At 41.1% G+C, this 19,129-nt stretch overlaps 1 protein-coding gene across 8 annotated transcripts in view; it reads left to right on the forward strand.

Annotated features, from left to right (window-relative positions):
* Positions 1-19,129, forward strand: part of RALGPS1 (Ral GEF with PH domain and SH3 binding motif 1) — a 209,094-nt gene that overhangs the window by 12,599 nt on the left and 177,366 nt on the right. For 5 of the 8 annotated variants that reach the window (XM_060757388.2, XM_060757391.2, XM_060757394.2 and 2 more), the window contains exons 2-5: positions 6,579-6,660; positions 11,393-11,513; positions 13,006-13,113; positions 14,036-14,086. In XM_060757388.2, the coding sequence (XP_060613371.1) occupies positions 11,457-11,513; positions 13,006-13,113; positions 14,036-14,086 (216 nt within the window). In that variant the 5' untranslated portion in view covers positions 6,579-6,660; positions 11,393-11,456. The remainder of the gene's footprint in view (positions 1-6,578; positions 6,661-11,392; positions 11,514-13,005; positions 13,114-14,035; positions 14,087-19,129) is intronic. The other 3 variants (XM_060757390.2, XM_060757393.2, XM_060757392.2) reach the window with 2 other exon arrangements.

Here is a 19,129-nt window from a genome sequence, read left to right on the forward strand (position 1 = left end):
GAAACCTTTATCTATCTTTACCTTTCTTCATCAGCTTCCCTACGCAGTCAGTGCCTCCAACAAACAATAGTTTTTTCTCCACCCTGGACATATTCCACAGATATATAAACCCCACTTGCCTAGTTTCCAACAGACCTCACAACCTCTGAGGATGCTTGCCATAGATGTGGGTGAAACATCAGGAGAGAATGCTTCTGGAACATGACCATACAGCTCAGCAACCCAGTGATTCTGGCCATGAAAGCTTTCAAAAACAATCAGAAGGTTGTTTGAAAACTGGAGTATTTTGTGGTCATGTTGTCTGATTTGGCATGCTCACTTTGAATAAATCCCAGGTAATTTCCCAGCTTCTCAAGTTCTTCAAAACCTGTGCAAATGTTTGAGATGTCCACATCTAGCAGAACAGTTGCAGACTCTTTCGAAGAGTATTCATTCCTTTGAATTATAATTGTGTACTTGTTACTCAGCTGATATGTTGCTTGATTAATAATATGATTGGTTGCATAATGCTGGATCCCAGCTCTCCGCAAAAAGTCTTCCATACCCATGTTCCCACCTCCTTCCGCTTTCAAATCTATGTTAAAGAAATCTGCTAGATATGTAATTATGTCACTCTCTTTCACAATCTCTGTGTATGTAGAATTCATTTCTGAATCTGCTCGAGATTCATTGGAATCATGCTGGTGATTGTTTTGATTATTAAGCAATGCCGATTCTCTTGATTGCTTATCTAAATCTTTGTGAACCATGAGTTGAGCATTAGTAACATTATCTCTTCTGTTCCGACACGGGACTGATTCTATGGGATTTTCTCCCACTGTTTCCTTCTGAGATCCCACTATAAGGCACCACTGTTGATTTCTTTGACTTAGCCACAAGTCTGCCATTGCTAGTTCATCTGAAGCAGTGTCATAGTAATGCTCACTTTGAATGACTGTTTCCAAGCATTTGGCACCAGCAGTCAACAATTTGGCTTTACTCTCTTCTGTTATCCAGTACTTCTGCTGAAGTCGGACATCTGGCATTAAGGAGAGATCTTGTGATGGTTCCATGTTGCTGCTGGGGAGAAAGTGCATATTAGAGAATAAAATGATTTTTTACATGATAATGGTATGACAAATTGTTCATATGATAAAAGAGCCATTGCAGTTCACTGTTTCATGTTTAAATGTGGTGATGTCCTTTTCTGCTCTCTCAATGTGGCTAGAAAAAAATCTTAGTATCTTGCCATCTTTGCTTACCAAAGATTAGCTAACAACAGGATGAATTAAAGGTGAAGGGTTCTAGACGCTCTCATCACGTGAAAACATTAAATATGAATTCATCCTGTTGTTGGATGATTCTTTTTATTCTAAATCATTTGGAATCATAAAGAAAATTGGCCACTTCCCTGCTCAGATGTTTTATGAACACATTTAAAAGTACTAGACTCATTTCAGATCTTTGAAAGATTCTGCTGAATCTTTCAAAGATCCATAATAAATATTCTGCTGAATCTTTCAAAGATCGATTATTCCATAATAATAATAATAATAATAATAATAATAATAATAGAAGAAGAACGGCCTGCCTCAGAAGAGCATGATTGCTCCATCCATGTTTAACATTTACAAAAATTATCAGCCACTGCCAGAAGGGACAGAGAGTTTCATCTATGCTGATGATTGTGCTATCACCGCTTAAGTGAGGACCTTTGAAATGGTTGAACAGAAGCTCTCGGAAGCTTTAGGTGCTCTTACTGCCTGTTACACGGAAAACCAGCTGATTCCTAATTCACCTAAAATGCAGATGTGTGCGTTTCATCTTAAGAACAGACAGTTATCTCGAGCTCTGAGGATTACCTGGGAAGGAATCCCATTGGAGCATTGCAGCACACCAAAATACCTGGGAGATACCCTGGACCATGCTCTGACTTACAAGACACACTGTTTGACTATCAAGCAAAAGATGGGTGGCAGAAATAACATCATACAAAATCTGACTGGCACAGCCTGGGGATCAAACCAGATACAGTGAAGACATCTTGCCTTGCACTTTGCTACTCTGCTGCTGAATGTGCATGCCCAGTGTGGAATCCATCTCATCACATTAAAAAAGTAGATGTGACTCGTAATGAGACCTACCACATTATCACAGGATGTCTACGCCACTGGAATACTATTTAGCCAGTATTGCACCACCTGACATACGTCGGGAAGTAGCAGCCTGAAATGAAAGGACCAAGGAGTCCTCGTGGACAACAAGTTAAACATGAGCCAACAATGTGATGTGGCGGCAAAAAAAGCCAATGGGATTTTGGCCTGCATCAATAGGAGCATAGTGTCTAGATCTAAGGAAGTAATGCTACCCCTCTATTCTGCTTTGGTTAGACCACATCTGGAATATTGTGTCCAATTCTGGGCACCACAATTCAAGAGAGATATTGACAAGCTGGAATGTGTCCAGAGGAGGGGGACTAAAATGATCAAGGGTCTGGAGAACAAGCCCTATGAGGAGCGGCTTAGGGAACTGGGCATGTTTAGCCTGAAGAAGAGAAGGCTGGGAGGAGATATGATAGCCATGTATAAATATGTGAGAGGAAGTCACAGGGAGGAGGGAGCAAGCTTGTTTTCTGCTTCCTTGGAGACTAGGACGCGGAACAATGGCTTCAAACTACAAGAGAGGAGATTCCATCTGAACATTAGGAAGAACTTCCTGACTGTGAGAGCCGTTCAGCAGTGGAACTCTCTGCCCCGGAGTGTGGTGGAGGCTCCTTCTTTGGAAGCTTTTAAGCAGAGGCTGGATGGCCATCTGTCAGGGGTGATTTGAATGCAATATTCCTGCTTCTTGGCAGGGGGTTGGACTGGATGGCCCATGAGGTCTCTTCCAACTCTTTGATTCTATGATTCTATGATTCTAAGGCATTGACATCTCAGGCCCATCCTCTGATTGGATATCAGCCAGCAAGCCAATGCCTTAAATCAAGAAATAGCTTCCTGAGATATAAAGAGATACTAGCAGGAACACTTCACAAGCGAGAGTCCAAAAGTGGCAGGCTAAAACCCGGAACCTCAACCAGTGGCTGAGACCGAATGATAAACTAACTCTTGGGCACACCGGAGACTGGGCGACTTGGAAGACGCTGAACAGGCTGCGCTCTGGCACCACGAGATGCGGAGCAACCTTAAGAAATGGGGCCACAAAGTGGAGTCCATGACATGCGAGTGTGGAGGAGAGCAGACCACTGACTACGATGAGGTCTGAGCCCTGCCACGTGCACAATGGAGGACCATCTCACAACGACACCAGAGGCACTCCCAAGTGGCCAGCTTCTGATCAAAGGACATTTAGTATCATGCCAAGTTTTTAACTTTGTGTTTTTAAATAGATTATAACTGTATCTTAATTTGCTTCTGACATGATAAATAATAATAGTTTTATTTCTTACCCGCCTCTCCTTGAACCACAAAAGAGAATCAAAACTAATTTTCATCCTTAAAGGTGGAGACATGCATCCTTTCACATGATTTACACCAACTGTTTTCCATTCATTTTTCATTTCAACGTGATGTTTTTGCATCAAAGTAATAATAGACTACATCATTTTTATACTGCTTATATTTTGATTGATTAATAGGTATGTATTACATAGTTCTTTCCATTTCGCCTCTTATTTAGCAACTTATGCTATCAGTATTTCTTTTTTATTTGCCTTTGAAGTGGCCTACCTTGTCATTTGTCCCAGAATTAGAGGATATGGGAGATATTTAGCAAAGCTTTCGATTAATTTCCTCCAGGTGTAACCCAAACTTTTCTGTCGACAGTCTCTTTCCTTCCAAGTAGCAGGCACAAATCCCTTCCTCTGTTTATTTTTAGTTTTTACTCGGGGCTGCCATAGCAACAGGGCATGAGCAACAGCTTGTAGATACTGTTTATAGATACCTCCTAGATGTCACAGAGGTGTGGTGTAGAGCTCTGCCAAATGCATTTTCTAGGATTACATGTAAAAGGCTAAGGAAAGGTGCTTCAGTCTTTTCAGTATTACTCATGCACATTTATTTATATTTCACCATTGAAAATAATCATTCATCTCACTCATTTAGAACTCTGTGGCACTAGCTTTTGTAATATTATGTACCAATATACCCCAGTTAATAAAGTAGATATGTTCTTGTGGGGTTCTGTGAGTTTTCCGGGCTGCATGGTCATTCTCTCCTGACATTTCACCTACATCTATGGCAGGCATCCTCAGAGGTTGTGGGGAAACTAAGGCAAGTGAGGTTTATATATCTGTGGAATGATGTCCAGGGTGGAAGAAAGAATTCTTGCCTATTTGATGCAAGTGTTAAGGTTGCAATTGGCCACCTTGATTAGCACTGAATAACCACATCTGTATGCTTGTCCACTATGCCCTGCCTCATGTACAGAGGAAGAATTGTTTGAAGCTACAGACAATGCCATTGTTGTTGCCCGTTTTTGGTCAAAAGATATTTAGCCACCTGCGCTCCTTCTATTTTTATCAGTTTTATACTAATTTATGCAATGCTTTTGATGCGAAATAGATAAATTAGCATTGCATGGCCTTGCAGCTTTAAAACCTTGCTGTTTCCTGCCTGGGGAATCCTTTGTTGGGAAATAATAATAATAATAATAATAATAATCTTTATTTATAACCCGCCACCATCTCCCCGATGGGGACTCGGAGCGGCTAACATGAGGCCAAACCCAAACAACAAAATAAAATAAAATACAACCAAAAATGCAAGTGCTAGCTCGCCCTGATTATTTCCTGTCTGGAATTCCTCTGTCTTTTTTAACATGTTGCTCTTTATTTACTGTCCTGATTTTAGAGTTTTTTAAATACTGGTAGCCAGATTTTATTCATAGTTTCCTCCTTTCTGTTGAAATTGTCCACATGCTTGTGGATTTCAGTGGCTTCTCTCTGTAGTCTGACATAGTGGTTGTCAAAGTGGTCCAGCATTTCTGTGCTCTCCAATAATATGCCGTGTCCAGGTTGGTTCATCAGGTGCTTTGCTATGGCTGACTTCTCTGGTTGAGTTAGTCTGCAGTGCCTTTCATGTTCCTTGATTCATGTTTAGGCAATGCTAACTGTGTTTGGTGGTCCCTCTGTAGACTTGTGCACAGCTGCATTGGATACGGTAGACTCCTGCAAAGGTGAGAGGATCCCTCTTGTCCTTTGCTGAATGTAGCATTTGTTGGATTTTATTAGTGGGTCTGTAGTTTGTAAGTTTTGTTTCCCCATCAGCGTCCCTATGCAGTCAGTGTTTTCCTCCAAGAACACTTTTCCTCTGTGTGGATCTTTGTCTTTACTTCTTGCGATTTATTTTTGTAACAGAAACATTGGTAGCAGGAATAGAAATAACATGGGAAGACTAGAGATAGGTTCCTACACCCCCAAAAGATTTGGTCCTACTTTTCTTAAAGGCTGTTTCTATATTCATTGCTAATTATTGTATACTCCTCTGCTCCTTTATTTTAAAAAAATGGGACAGAGAAATGAATATAAATATGAATCAATAAATAATAGAATGCTTAAATTCCTATGCATGCTTGAGTTTTGCCACATTTTGTTAGGAATTGAGTACCAGGTTAATTCAAGTGAACATGTCTAAGGTCATAAAAGTTGAACTGTGGTTCACATTCCACACTTACAGCTTTAGGGTCTCATTATAGGCATATAGGTACCCCTGGCGGTGCAGTGGGTTAAATCGCTGTGCTGCTGAAGTTGCTTACCAAAAGGTTGCAGGTTCTAATGTGCTGTCAGCCCCAGCTTCTGCCAACCTAGCAGTTTGAAAACATGCAAATGTGAGTAGATCAATAGATACTGCTCCAGCAGGAAGGTAACGGTGCTCGATGCAGTCATGCTGGCCACATTACCTTGGAGGTGTCTTTGGCTTCAAAATGGTGATGAACACCAACCCCAAAATCGAACATGACTGGACTTAATGTCAGGGGAAAACCTTTACCTTTACCTATAGCTATATACAAATTCAAGTTCTCCATGCTATTTCACCTTAGTGCTTTTGGGATACTATGGGCAAGTGTTGAAGTTTGATTTAGTCTTTGACTTAGGACAACAACAACAACAACAACAACAACTTTATTTATATCCTGCCACAATCTCCCAAAAGGGACTCGGGGTGGCTTACAGATAATAGTACCATAAGAACACATAAAATTCAGCAACATTTGTGAGTTGAAAGAGACTGCATTGGACATCTAGTCCAACTCCCTGGCATAAAGGAAAATCACAATCAAAGCCCCCACCCCCGACAGATGGCCATTCAGCCTCTGTTTAAAAGCCTTTAGTAATGTTTGTAAATATTGTGAGCCAAAGTCCATATGAAACAATACTGTTACTCTTCTTTCTTACTAAAATGCTAGCTATATATATATATATATAGAGAGAGAGAGAGAGAGAGAGAGAGAGAGAGAGAGAGAAGTTGTGGTTTTATTTTCCTGCCTGCCATTTGGCTATCTTGAAGAAAGATTTATATTTGGATCGTTTATTCTTGATTTACCGTCAATGACCCTTGAAATGAAAAATAAAATAAAATCCAATGTTACTTTTTTTCCAGAAGTATCCATACTGAAAGATGTGCTGCAATGCCTCCTTTGTGTTTGACTGCACTTAAAACTGGAAAGAAAAACATATTATGGGTAAGTTGTGCTGCTTCTGTTCTATCACTGGAAGCAAAGCAAAGAGGTTTGTAGACGAGAGTCAATATGGTAATGAGGAGTTGAAAATATATTGCTTGATTTTGAGGCTTTATGTGTGATTGTCAGATAAGAATGCAATGGTCGTTATACTGCAAATGTTGCTCAGATCAAGATTTTCCAGAATCATTTGGATTCTAGTTGCTGTACGTAGGAGAAGAAAAACCATACAAATGTGGCATCACATCCCAAGGTTCTGCCTTTTCTATAGGTCAATGTCTAATAATAATTCTGCTCCAGCATTTCTTTTAGCTGATCACTAGGTGGCACTACTGAATAAGATATGATTTTAGATTAGATTAGGTAGTTTGAAAACTCTTAAGTTTGTAAATTCTGACAAAAGTCTGGAAACACATTTGTTTGCCAGAGCCCTCGCATTTCAGTGCAAAGTCCAGTTGCTTTCAATTGATTGGTAAATATTTACTGGTCACTTTAGTATTTTGATGTTACTGTTCTGAGAAATTATTGAATCATGGTGTTGCTTCATATCATCCCTGTCTGCTTGAGTTCCTTGTCCCATGATGGTTGCCTAATTAAAAGGATCTGAGGATCACTGGATGTTTTGAAATATGCTGACAATATGCATTTCCAAGTCTCCCAATTATACAACTAGGATTTCTTTCATTTATTGGGATGTGTTAAATAAATAAGAAACAAAAATCAGAAATGTATTTTTCCTTTTAAAAAATTGGGTAGCGTCTGAATGGAATAGGGGTGCAGAGAGAATTTGCTTGATTCTTTATGCCCTGATAATTTTCCACCTTATTTTTAGCCCTCTGTGCTGCCTTTTCATACATAGATACTAGGCATGTGCAGTCCATAAAAATGGTTGTAAAGTACTTACAAAACTAGGGGGTGCTGGCACTTCATTTCTAAAGTGTTTCTAAAATTTCAGTGGCGAAAATTTTGGAATTCTAACGAAACTAAAAAAGTCATTATTTCATTAATGGTAAGTGTGTGTACACAGTAACTTCAGGGGCTCCTATCTCCCTTCATTTTTAAAGCTATTGAGGTGAAACATGCTGCAATGGTAGAACACATTTACCACTCTTTGCCCATCAAGTTTCATAACATTTCATGTAATGGGATCATTCCCCCCAACTTTCAGAAATACTCATACATCTACTGATTTTAAGAATTTTTTTAAAAAATGTTTTAACAAAAACAGTTTAGGGAAGGACAAGCCTCTTTTTCCTCCCCAGATTGGTCCTTTCTCATTTTGATGCATAGTGGGAAATGTAGTTTAGGGACGAGCCTTTTGAATTCTTTGGCATAGGGCTTCTCCCCTTCCCAAATTTAAAAGCAACATGGCAGCCACTTCGCCTTCACCTCTGCCTGTCTCTTCCATCAGCCCTGATTGGCTGAGAGGCATACCAACAGGTTTGGCTTTACCTCTCAGCAGGGCTTGAGTGCCCTGTGAATTTTAACTGCATCACAGGCACTTCCAAAGAAATCGAAACTTAAGAATCAAAGCCTTCAAAATGTTCTATTTCTTAATGTTTTCAGCACATCTCCCAGGAGCGTCAGAATACACGTCATAAGTGTGAAACATACAAATAACATACAAGTAGCAATTACTTCCGAGTCAATTGCACACCCCTATTAGATAGATATAGGGTTGCTTGATGAAAAAAATAACTTCTTCTGGAACAAATTGAGCAGTGGAGGGAACCAACCTGTGTTCATCATTGTCCACTCCTTATTTGCTGTGTTTAGTGATAAACTCCACAAAGACATTACTTCTATCTTGATGACAAATATGTTGAAAGTTTTCCTGCACAGACTTTTTGTCCTTCTCTGACTCATCCTCTCAAGTAAACAAAGATATGGACATTAACAACAGCCAGTCCAATGAGAAATACACTTTAAGTTCATGAATGGAAGATATTTTGTCCCTCTCTTGTCTACCTATTTGAAGTAATATGAGTCGCTCATCATAAATTCATTAATTTATGTCAGTGGCTAGACTAAATGGATTTATGAACAGATGCTTTTGGCATCCCAGTTACAGCAGCTGTAGCAAATGTGCAAGACATTTCTGGTATTTCACAGGATGGAGACTGTTGTTGCAACATGGACATTGATGATGAACTTCTTATCTGCAGAGCCGGAAAGCAGGGGGTGCTGTGTCAGTAAGAGAGGCTTTCCTAACCATGTCAAAGGTTGGGCTCTGTTTACAGTGTTCAAGAAAATATTTGCAAACATTGTGTGATAATTCCATGGTTTTTTGTCCTTATCCTCATCTGGTGCTAATTTTGGCTGAAATATTATATGATATCCACTAACTCTTGGACTGAAATAAAGTAGAAAATCTCAAAAACAAATTCAGTGAATTTAATACCTCCTTTCTGAAGAATTAGGATAAGTAGAGACTGATCAAATGCCATAATTCTGAATGCTGAATATACTTGACAGAGCCATTTGTACATAATGAGGTTGCAGTGAAGTATACAGGGCTTTTTTTGTAGCTGTGGGTTCATATGTATGTCCCCAGAGTGATTTTATATGATTATAAATCAGGTATGGGCAAAGCCAGACCTGGAGGCTGGATGAGCCCCCTTGGGCTCTTTTCTCAGGCCCTCATCTCTCTCACCATCCTTGCCTTTCTTCTCTCTTTCCTTCCATCCCTCCCTTTTTCGCCTTCCCTCCCTCTTTCTCTTCCACCCTTTCATCCTTCCTTCCTTCCCTCTTTCCTCCATCCTTCCTCCTCTCTCTTTCTCCTTCCTCCCTTCATTCTTTTGTTTTTCATTACTCCCTTCCTTCCATCCGTCCTTCCATCCTCCTCTTTTTTTCCCATTCTCTTTTCCTCTTGGGGGATGTTTAGCTGGAAGAAGAGATGGTTGAGAGGGAACATGAGAACCATGATTCAAGATTTCAGAGGGTGTCCCATGGAGGAGGAGAAGGAGAAAGAGAAAGGGGAAAACTGACTTTCTGCTACTCTAGAGTCCAGGGCACAAGGGAGCAATGGGTTCAAATGGCAAGGAAAGAAATTAAACTGAAAGGCTTAGGAAGAACTTCCTGAGAGTAAGAGCTGTTGGAGAATGGCATAGACAGCATTTAAGTGTGGTGGAGTCTCCTTCTCTGGAGGCTTTTTTGTCAAGGCAATGATTGTGCCTTCTCGCATGGCTGGACTGGGTGGTCCTTGGGGGTCTCTTCTAGCTCTAGGATTCTATATCAGGAGTAGGCAATACAGGGTCTCATGGATACACTTTTTCTCTCCCATCTACTATCGCATCCTGACCAAAACTAACCCTTTTGGGATCCAAATGTTTCTGCCTCTGAAAGAGAAGAGGAAAGGGATGAAAGGGCAGGGAGGGGACTTGGGGAGAACCCTCTCCCTCCCGGCCCGGCCACCCTGTCATGAATACTTTTTAAACAAATGTTCTTTTTATTGCAATTTTCAGTATGAGAGGGTATATCAAAACTTTTACAAAACTTTTACACAAAGAATGACATTAGACATACAGAGATTCAGATTCTATGTAACTGCATTGAATTCACAACAACTTACTGTTACATTGGTTAACAAACAAAGGAGGGTTACATTTTTACTCAGCATTCACACACATGTTTATGCACTCATTTACATGTATACGAATATTACCATATCCTTTTCTCCCTCCTTAGAGAAGAACACCTGTAAGGCCAGACCCTGTTTCCCTGCAGCCTGCCAATGCACAGTTCCAAACCTTCCATAATACCAAAATGTCAAGGATCAGATCCCTGTTTTCCATACAGCAGAACCTGACTCCCTGCCCATCGCACACTCTCCATACATACACTATCTCTCTCCTTCCCAATGGAGCAGAGCATAGCTGGTGGAACAGATTCCTGTGGTCTGCCACACTTGAGAATTATTAGATTGAGTCTTTTATGGGAATATTTCTTCTGATATAGTAAATAATTGTCCTGTTTGAAATTATCTGGAGTCTTCACCTCCTGGTATAGATGTTTGTCTTCAGGTAACAAACCCTTGTGTTCTGAGTTTGACTTGAAAGAGCATTGTCTTCGACTAATGTAAACAGCCTTTAGAGTTAATCCAGTTTCTGGTCAGCAAACGTTGACAGATGTAAACATTTATATTATCACTGTCACAGTTCTTATCACAGTTTACTTTTCAGTTCTCATTAGCAGCTCTTAATTACAGTCCATGAAGCAGGCAGTTAGTGATTTAGTCATTGCAGGCCACAATATTCAAAATGTTGTCTCCAAAATTAGTTCTCATTCATTCATCTTTCATTCAGTTCATTCATACCCACACATATCAAGTCCACATTTATCAAATCTGCACATTATTTTTCTTGTGACAACCCCACTCTAGCCCACCATGCGACCCCCAAGTTAGAAAGTTTGCCCATGCCCGTTATAAACCCATATTTGTCATTGGTGCACACTGAGAACTGAGTGAAAAGAACTTGCTCAGTAAAGCTTGGGGAGTGTAATGGAAAAGGAAAAGCAGGTGGCCTCTAAATTATTTAGGGCTCAAGCTGTGTTCGGTTTTATAGGTCAATATAGCTATATTTCCAAAATGTATTGGCCATAAAGTATGAGAACATGGAATTCTGGCAAAACGGTGCCTGTTACACATTGCAAATTATTTTCTTCGCCTTTCTTAAATGTTCACACTTGTGACCACCCTTATATCAGATTCTCATAAATTGTGTTTACCTTGCAGCAGTTCTCCGTTATTGTGTCACCGCTGGTGGCTGAGCTGAAGTTTCCTGCATCCTAAGGAGATTATGTATAAAAGGAATGGCCTCATGGCCAACGTGACAGTGACCTCCGCCACTCCAGAGGTACCCCTTCTTTGCTTCTGTTTTGTTATAACTTCGTGATAGCAGATGGAGTGCCTTTAACATTTCTGTAAACCAGGCCTGTGTTTTGGACTTCAGTTCCCAGAATTCTTGACCATTGGACAAGCTGGGCATTGGAGGCCCAAACACCTGGAGGGCCACAGGTTGTGCAGGCCTGTTGTAAACTGTTCACTCAAATCTATTTAACAACTAGTACAATGCATAACGTTTATTATGTCACAAAACTGTAATTATGTGTACACTAACCCTTATGAACATAGTTACACACATATGTCCCACTAGCTGTACCCAGCCATGTGTTGCTGTAGCCCAGTCTAGTTAAATGGAAAACAAAGAAAAGAGAAAGAGCATGTTTCTAATATGTGTGATTTCATAATGCTTGTGGGTATACAATTTTTGTTGTTGTTCCATTGTCTATAAAATAATGATAATAATAATAATAATAATGGTATAAATACTACTACTACTACTACTAATAATAATAATAATAAGGACCTATATAACCTATATAATAATAATACTGGTGTATATAATAGTGATGATAATAATAACAATTATACTAGTCTATATAATAATGATCAGTGTGTTTTGGGGAAACCCTTTCCTTTCTTTCCCTCATATATATTCCTCCCTGCCTTCCCTCCTTTCCTACCATTCATTCCTTCCTTCCTCCTAAGCCTCCAGTCTTCCTGGAGATGTGGACGTGAGGCAGTACCGGGCAAGGCCAAGCAGGGCATGAGACTATGGAAGGTTGGGGCTTGTGCTGGGCCTACCTCCTTGCCTGCCTCCTTCCCTCCCTCCCCTGGGCCTGTGCCCCGCCCCTCTCCCCGGCCAGGATTTTCCTACCTGTCCTGCCGCCTTTTTTCCACTCTTCTCCCTGTTCTGCTCCAGAAGAAGGGAGGCAGGCAGGCAGGCAGACATGTTCGGTGGGGGGCGACCAGGCCGTGGGTCTCTAATGGTGGCTCCGGCTCTGACAGGGTCGTTTTCCGACGTGTTGCATGGAAGTCCAGCAGATGGTGCTGGCTTTGATGCTAAGCATGTTTTTACCTATCACAGGTGTAACATATATATAATAGTAGGTGTGTGAATACATAAAAACATTTGCCAGTTTGAATGCTACGTTGTGTCCAAATTTTGAAGCAATTGGTGAAATATTTTATGAGATTTGAGGTTATTTACAAATGGACATTTACATTTTTATTTACATAGATTGATATAATTTCCAATACCTTAAATTGAAAGGTGTGCATGTTTTCTCTTGTTGTTATCTGCAGTGTGGTCCATTAAAAAGAAACCACTTTACAACTCCATTGAGATGGGGGGGGGGGGGGGGGAGAGAAAAGGAAGAACAATTAGTAAAAATGTAAACAGATAAAAACGTTGGCTTCCTTTTTAGTTGGTGGATATAAACTTTAGCCAACTTGGTTTAAAATTCTGCTTCCAAGCAACCTCACTATTCCCCCTCTTTCCACAGGGTAGCAGCAGCTCTGACTCTCTGGAAGGACGGAGTTCAGATTATGCTCATAAAAGCTATGATGCAGTTGTATTTGATGTATTGAAAGTGACTCCAGAGGAGTTTGCCGTGAGTAGTGCTACTCGTTTTATAAACATGGAAAAATATTATCATAGTTATAAGAAACAAGTTCTTATTTGTGCTCTCTGTGTAACGTATGAGCTTTTCCTGTGCCTTTTCCTGTTCATAACAATCTAGAGCTCTGTGTTGTTGAAGGCTTTCATGGCTGGAACCACTGGGTTGCTTGTGACATTTTGTCCACATCTATGGCAGGCATCCTCAGAAGTTGTGAAGTTGTTGGAAACTAGGCAAGTGAGCCAGCTAACACCTCCCAACAAAGGATGCCCCCAGGCAGGAAACAGCCAGGCTTTGAAGCTGAAAGGCCATTCAATTCAAATCAAGATGGCCAATGGCAACATTCACACTTGCCTCCAACAGACAAGAGGTCTTTCTCCCACCTTGAATATTATTCCACAGAGATATAAATCCCACTTGCCTAGTTTCCAACAGACCTCACAACCTCTGCGAATGCCTGCCATAAATGTGGGTGAAACGTCAGGAGAGAATGCTTCTGGGACATGACCATTCAGCCCGGAAAACTCACAGCAACCCAGTGATTCCAGCCATGAAAGTCTTCAACAACACATATTCTCTTACTATTTTTTAAATAATTTAGTAGGATATAGTGGACATCTTTCAAGTTTTTTTCTGGTGGCATTCATTTCTGCAAATTACTTCTTGATCTCTGTGACTTCCAATTTCCTGCATGATAGTGGATCAACTATTTAAAGTTGCGGCCTGCTGTTTTCTCTATAAGCACTTTCTCTCCAGCTCCATTATAGTTGATGTGACAGGAGAAGAGTCCCAGAACTAGCTACATATGCCTCTAAATCATGAAGAAGGAAGAATGCAATGTAGCATGAAGGAATTTTCACTCAGCTGACCAATATTTGTGAATGGATAATTGTTCTTTTTCCTACTTTTATTATAGAGTCAGATTACACTGATGGATACGCCAGTATTTAAAGCTATACAGCCAGAGGTATGTGCCATTACGTGAACTATGGTCCTGTATAATATGTGTTGGGAGTCTTAAAAACAACTAACCGGGTAACTTTATATGTATTTCAAGGGAAATGAACAATTATTATTACAAGCTCCAAATTGTACCTTGTACTAGACATCGAGATGCCTGTACCAAGGTTGTTAAGTGCAATTACCATTTTTGCCTTGTATGGAAAATATAAGTAGTGTTCTTTCAAAGTCTGAATTCTCAGTGGTTAAAATAAAGTATGATGTTACTGTCTCTCTCTGCTGCTACTGTAAACCATTTTGCATTGGCGAGCATTTCACTTAGAACTTTATATTCTAAATGGTGATATATAACTGTTTCCCCATCAGTGAAATGTGAACTCTATTACAAAAACAGTCTTGTAGCTTGCTCATTTTCTCTGTGTTATCACCTCTTATTTATTTATCGTGTCAAGCAAATTGAGAATACAGTTATAATGTATAGAAAAACCACAAAGTTAAAATCTTGGCATTATACTAGATCTCCTTTGACCAGAAGCTGGCCACCTGGAGTGCCTCTGTCGTCACTGTAAGAAAGTCCTCCATTGTGCATGTGGCAGGGCTCAGACCGCATTGTAGTAGGTGGTCTGTGGCTTGCTCTTCTCCACATTCGCTGACTCCTCTTTGTAGCCCCATTTCTTAAGGTTAGCTCTGCATCTTGTGGTCCCAGAGTGCAGTCTGTTCAGCCCCTTCCAAGTTGCCCAGTTTTCTGTGTATGCCCGGGGGCGGGGGGATCTCTCATCAGGTATCAGCCATTGGTTGAGGTTCTGGGTTTGAGACTGCCACCTTTCGACTCTTGTTTGCTGAGGTGTTCCTGCGAGTATTTCTGTAGATCTTAGGAAACTGTATCTTGGTTGAAGTTGTTGGCATGCTGGCTGATATCTGAACAGATAATGGGCCAGAGATGTCAATGACTTTGTCCTTTCATTGCTGGTGGTGCATATCAGGTGGTGCAATGCCAGCTAGACAGAATATTTTCTCCAGCAGTGTTGAGCATAGACATCCTGTGATAATGCAGCATGTCTCATTAAGAGCCATATCCCCTGTTTTAATGTGGTGAGATGTATTCCACACTGGGCATGCATATTCAGCAGCAGAGTAGCCAAGCACAAGGGCAGATGACTTCACTTGTGATCCCAAGGTTTTTCCAGTCAGCTTTCATATGAGGAGCGGCTTAAAGAGCTGGGCACGTTTAGCCTGATGAAGAGAAGCTTGAGAGGAGATATGATAGCCATGTATAAATATGTGAGAGGAAGTCACAGTGAGGAGGGAGCAAGCTTGTTTTCTGCTTCCCTGGAGACTAGGACGCAATGGAGCAATGGCTTCAAACTACAAGAGAGGAGATTCCATCTGAACATGAGGAAGAACTTCCTGACTGTGAGAGCTGTTCAGCAGTGGAACTCTGTGCCCTGGAGTGTGGTGGAGGCTCCTTCTTTGGAAGCTTTTAAACAGAGGCTGGATGGCCATCTGTCAGGAGTGCTTTGAATGCAATATTCCTGCTTCTTGGCAGAGTGGGGTTGGACTGGATGGCCCATGAGGTCTCTTCCAACTCTAGGATTCTATGACGTTATATCTGGCTCCCACTTTTTGCCTGATATTCAGGCAGTGTTTCTTGTAAGTCAGAGCACGGTCCAGAGTGACTCCCAGATATTTGAGTGTTCTGCAATGCTGTAGTTGGGTTCTTTCCCAGGTAATCCTCAGAGCTTGAGATGCTTGTCTGTTCTTGAGATGAAAAGCACACATCTGCATTTTAGATGGATTCGAAATCAGCAGATGTTCCCTGTAATAGGCAATAAGAGTACCTAAAGCTTCTGTTCCACCATTTCAAAGCTTACCGTGTGAGCAGTGATGGCACAATCGTCAGCGTAGATTAAACTCTTTGTTCCTTCTGGCAGTGGCTGATCATATGTGCAAATGTTAAACATTGATGGAGCAAGCACACTCCCCTGAGGCAAAATAAGAAGAGATGCACCTAGCTAATTGTATCTCATTCAATTTGTTTAAATTGAAGACAATACTAAAATAAATGGGGAGAAAAGAGGACAGATTCCAGCCCTGTTTAGGCTGCTGTGTCAATCAGAAGATGCAAAGTTTCCTGAAATAAACTCTGTACAGATGTAGAGTTCATATGTATGACTGCATAACTACAGTTGCATAAAAACAACCCATCTTTTTACTGGTTAGAGTAGTGAAAACATAGGCCTTGAAGGAAGACATGTAGATGATGAATTAAAAGTTGGCAGAAGGCAAGGAAAATCATGAAGTCTTGCTAACGGTGTAATATATAGCTCTCCAGTGAGTGTAAGAAGTGACTAATTTTGTCAAATAGCTGGTGTGTGCAGTCAGCGCTCTGATATATAATTGCTTACATCTGTCCTTGAGCGCACAGCACATGCCATATATCTTTGAAGCAGATAGATACAACTGATGATGTTGCTTGCAGCTTTTCTTCAGCTTTCCCTTTAAAGACTGCGTTGAAATACAAACCTGTTACTTCTCAACATGCGGAATGCTCTAGACATGGATTTTTATACAGCTAAATATATGTCGCTCCCAAAAATAACAAAAATAATATGCTACATTTTTGCTGGATTGATGTTCCATTCAAATGCCCTATGAATAATTGTTATAGAAAGCTTTCTCAGAACTTGGGCATAACAGTAAATCTGTTTTTTGGCTACTGTTACGAATCGTAATATAAATATCTGATATGCAGGATGTATTTTCATTCACTGAACCAAATTTTGCACAAATACCCGATACGCCCAAATTTGAATACTGGTGGGATAGGGGGAAGGGGGTTGATTTTGTAATTTAGGAGTTGTAGTTGCTGAGATTAATAGTCATAGAACACCAACGATTAATAACTGGGGCGGCATACAGGGAGCATACAACTCCCATGTTACGCCAGCTCCACTGGCTGCCAGTTTGCTACTGGGCACAATTCAAAGTGCTGGCTTTGGCCTGTAAAGCCCTAAATGGCCCCGGCCCGAATTACCTGTCCGAACGCATCTCCACCTATGAACCATTGCAGAGATTAAGATCCTCCGGGGAGGCCCTGCTTTCTGTCCTGCCATTGTCACAGGTACAGTTGGTGGGGACGAGACACAGGGCCTTCTTGGTGATTGCTCCCTGGCTATGAAACTCCCTTTCTGGTGAGTTCAGGTCGGCCCCCTCTCTCCTGTCCTTTAGAAGGATGGTAAAGACCAAGCTTTCGGGAGAGGGCAATAAAGCAGCAATAGGAAAGATTACCAGGCCAATTAGACTTGACATGGATGACTAGGATGGTGTTAAATGGTGTATTTCAATATTTTGATTTTTTTTAATGTTTATGGATGTATATAAGAATTTGTGTCCCGGCATTGAATGTTTGTCATATATATGCTGTGCTCTGCCCTGAGTCTCTTTCCGGGTGAGAAGGGCAGAATATAAATGTTTTAAATAAATAAATAACGATGGAATTGAACCAAACGTGGCACACAAAACTCCCATGACGAACAGCAAATGATGGGCATTGACCTTGAGTTTTGAAGTTGTCGTTTCCCTACATCCAGAGAGCACTGTGGACTCAAACAATGATGGATCTGGACCAAACTTGGCACAAATACTCAATATGCCCACACGTAAACATTGGTGGAGTCTGGGGAAAATAGACCTTGACATTTGGGAGTTGTAGTTGCTGGGATTTATAGTACACCTACAATCAAGGAGTATTTTGGACCTCACCAACGATAGAATTGGGCCAAACTTCCCACACAGATACCCCATGAACAACAGAAAATATGTCAGGAGAAAATGCCTGTAGAACATGGCCATATAGCCCAAAAAACCCTACAACAACCCAGAAAATGCTATGTTTTCTGATGGTCTTTGGCGACCCCCCTGACACACTCCTCGTGACCCCCAGGTTGAGAAACACGAGGAGTGTTACATGGAAATCACAAATGTTATATGCAGCATAGCATAAATCCAGTTGTTAACTGCTGTAGTAAGTCAGCAAAATATGGCCTTGAGCCCAGTTCTGAATTAAAATATCCAGCAATACATGGAGCGAGAGTTGCCAGATGTTCAAGCTGGGTTTAGAAAAGGTAGAGGAACGAGAGACCAAATTGCCAATATCCGCTGGATAATGGAGAAAGGCAGGGAGTTTCAGAAAAACATCTACTTCTGCTTCATTGACTATTCTAAAGCCTTTGACTGTGTGGATCATAATAAATTGTGGCAAGTTCTTAGTGGGATGGGCATCCCAAGCCACCTTGTCTCTCTCCTGAGGAATCTGTACAAGGACCAAGTAGCAACAGTAAGAACTGACCACGGAACAACAGACTGGTTCAAGATTGGGAAAGGCGTACGGCAAGGCTGCATCCTCTCACCCAACCTTTTTAACTTGTATGCAGAACACATCATGCGATGTGCGGGGCTGGATGAATGCAAAGCTGGGGTGAAAATTGCTGGAAGAAACATTAGCAACCTCAGATATGCAGATGACACCACTCTGATGACCGAAAGCGAGGAGGAGTTGAGGAGCCTTCTAATCAAGGTGAAAGAAGAAAGCGCAAAAGCCGGGTTGCAGCTAAACGTCAAAAAAACCAAGATTATGGCAACAAGAATGATTGACAACTGGAAAATAGAGGGAGAAACCGTGGAGGCCGTGACAGACTTTGTATTTCTAGGTGCAAAGATTACTGCAGATGCAGACTGTGGCCAGGAAATCAGAAGACGCTTACTTCTTGGGAGGAGAGCAATGTCCAGTCTCGATAAAATAGTAAAGAGTAGAGACATCAGACTGGCAACAAAGATCCGCCTAGTCAAAGCCATGGTCTTCCCTGTAGTAACCTACGGATGTGAGAGCTGGACCTTAGGGAAGGCTGAGCGAAGGAAGATCGATGCTTTTGAGCTGTGGTGTTGGAGGAAAGTTCTGAGAGTGCCTTGGACTGCGAGAAGATCCAACCAGTCCATCCTCCAGGAAATAAAGCCTGACTGCTCACTGGAGGGAAAGATACTAGAGACAAAG

Source organism: Anolis sagrei, chromosome 11 (genome assembly GCF_037176765.1).
Source record: "Anolis sagrei isolate rAnoSag1 chromosome 11, rAnoSag1.mat, whole genome shotgun sequence".
Taxonomy (NCBI): Eukaryota; Metazoa; Chordata; class Lepidosauria; order Squamata; family Dactyloidae; genus Anolis; species Anolis sagrei.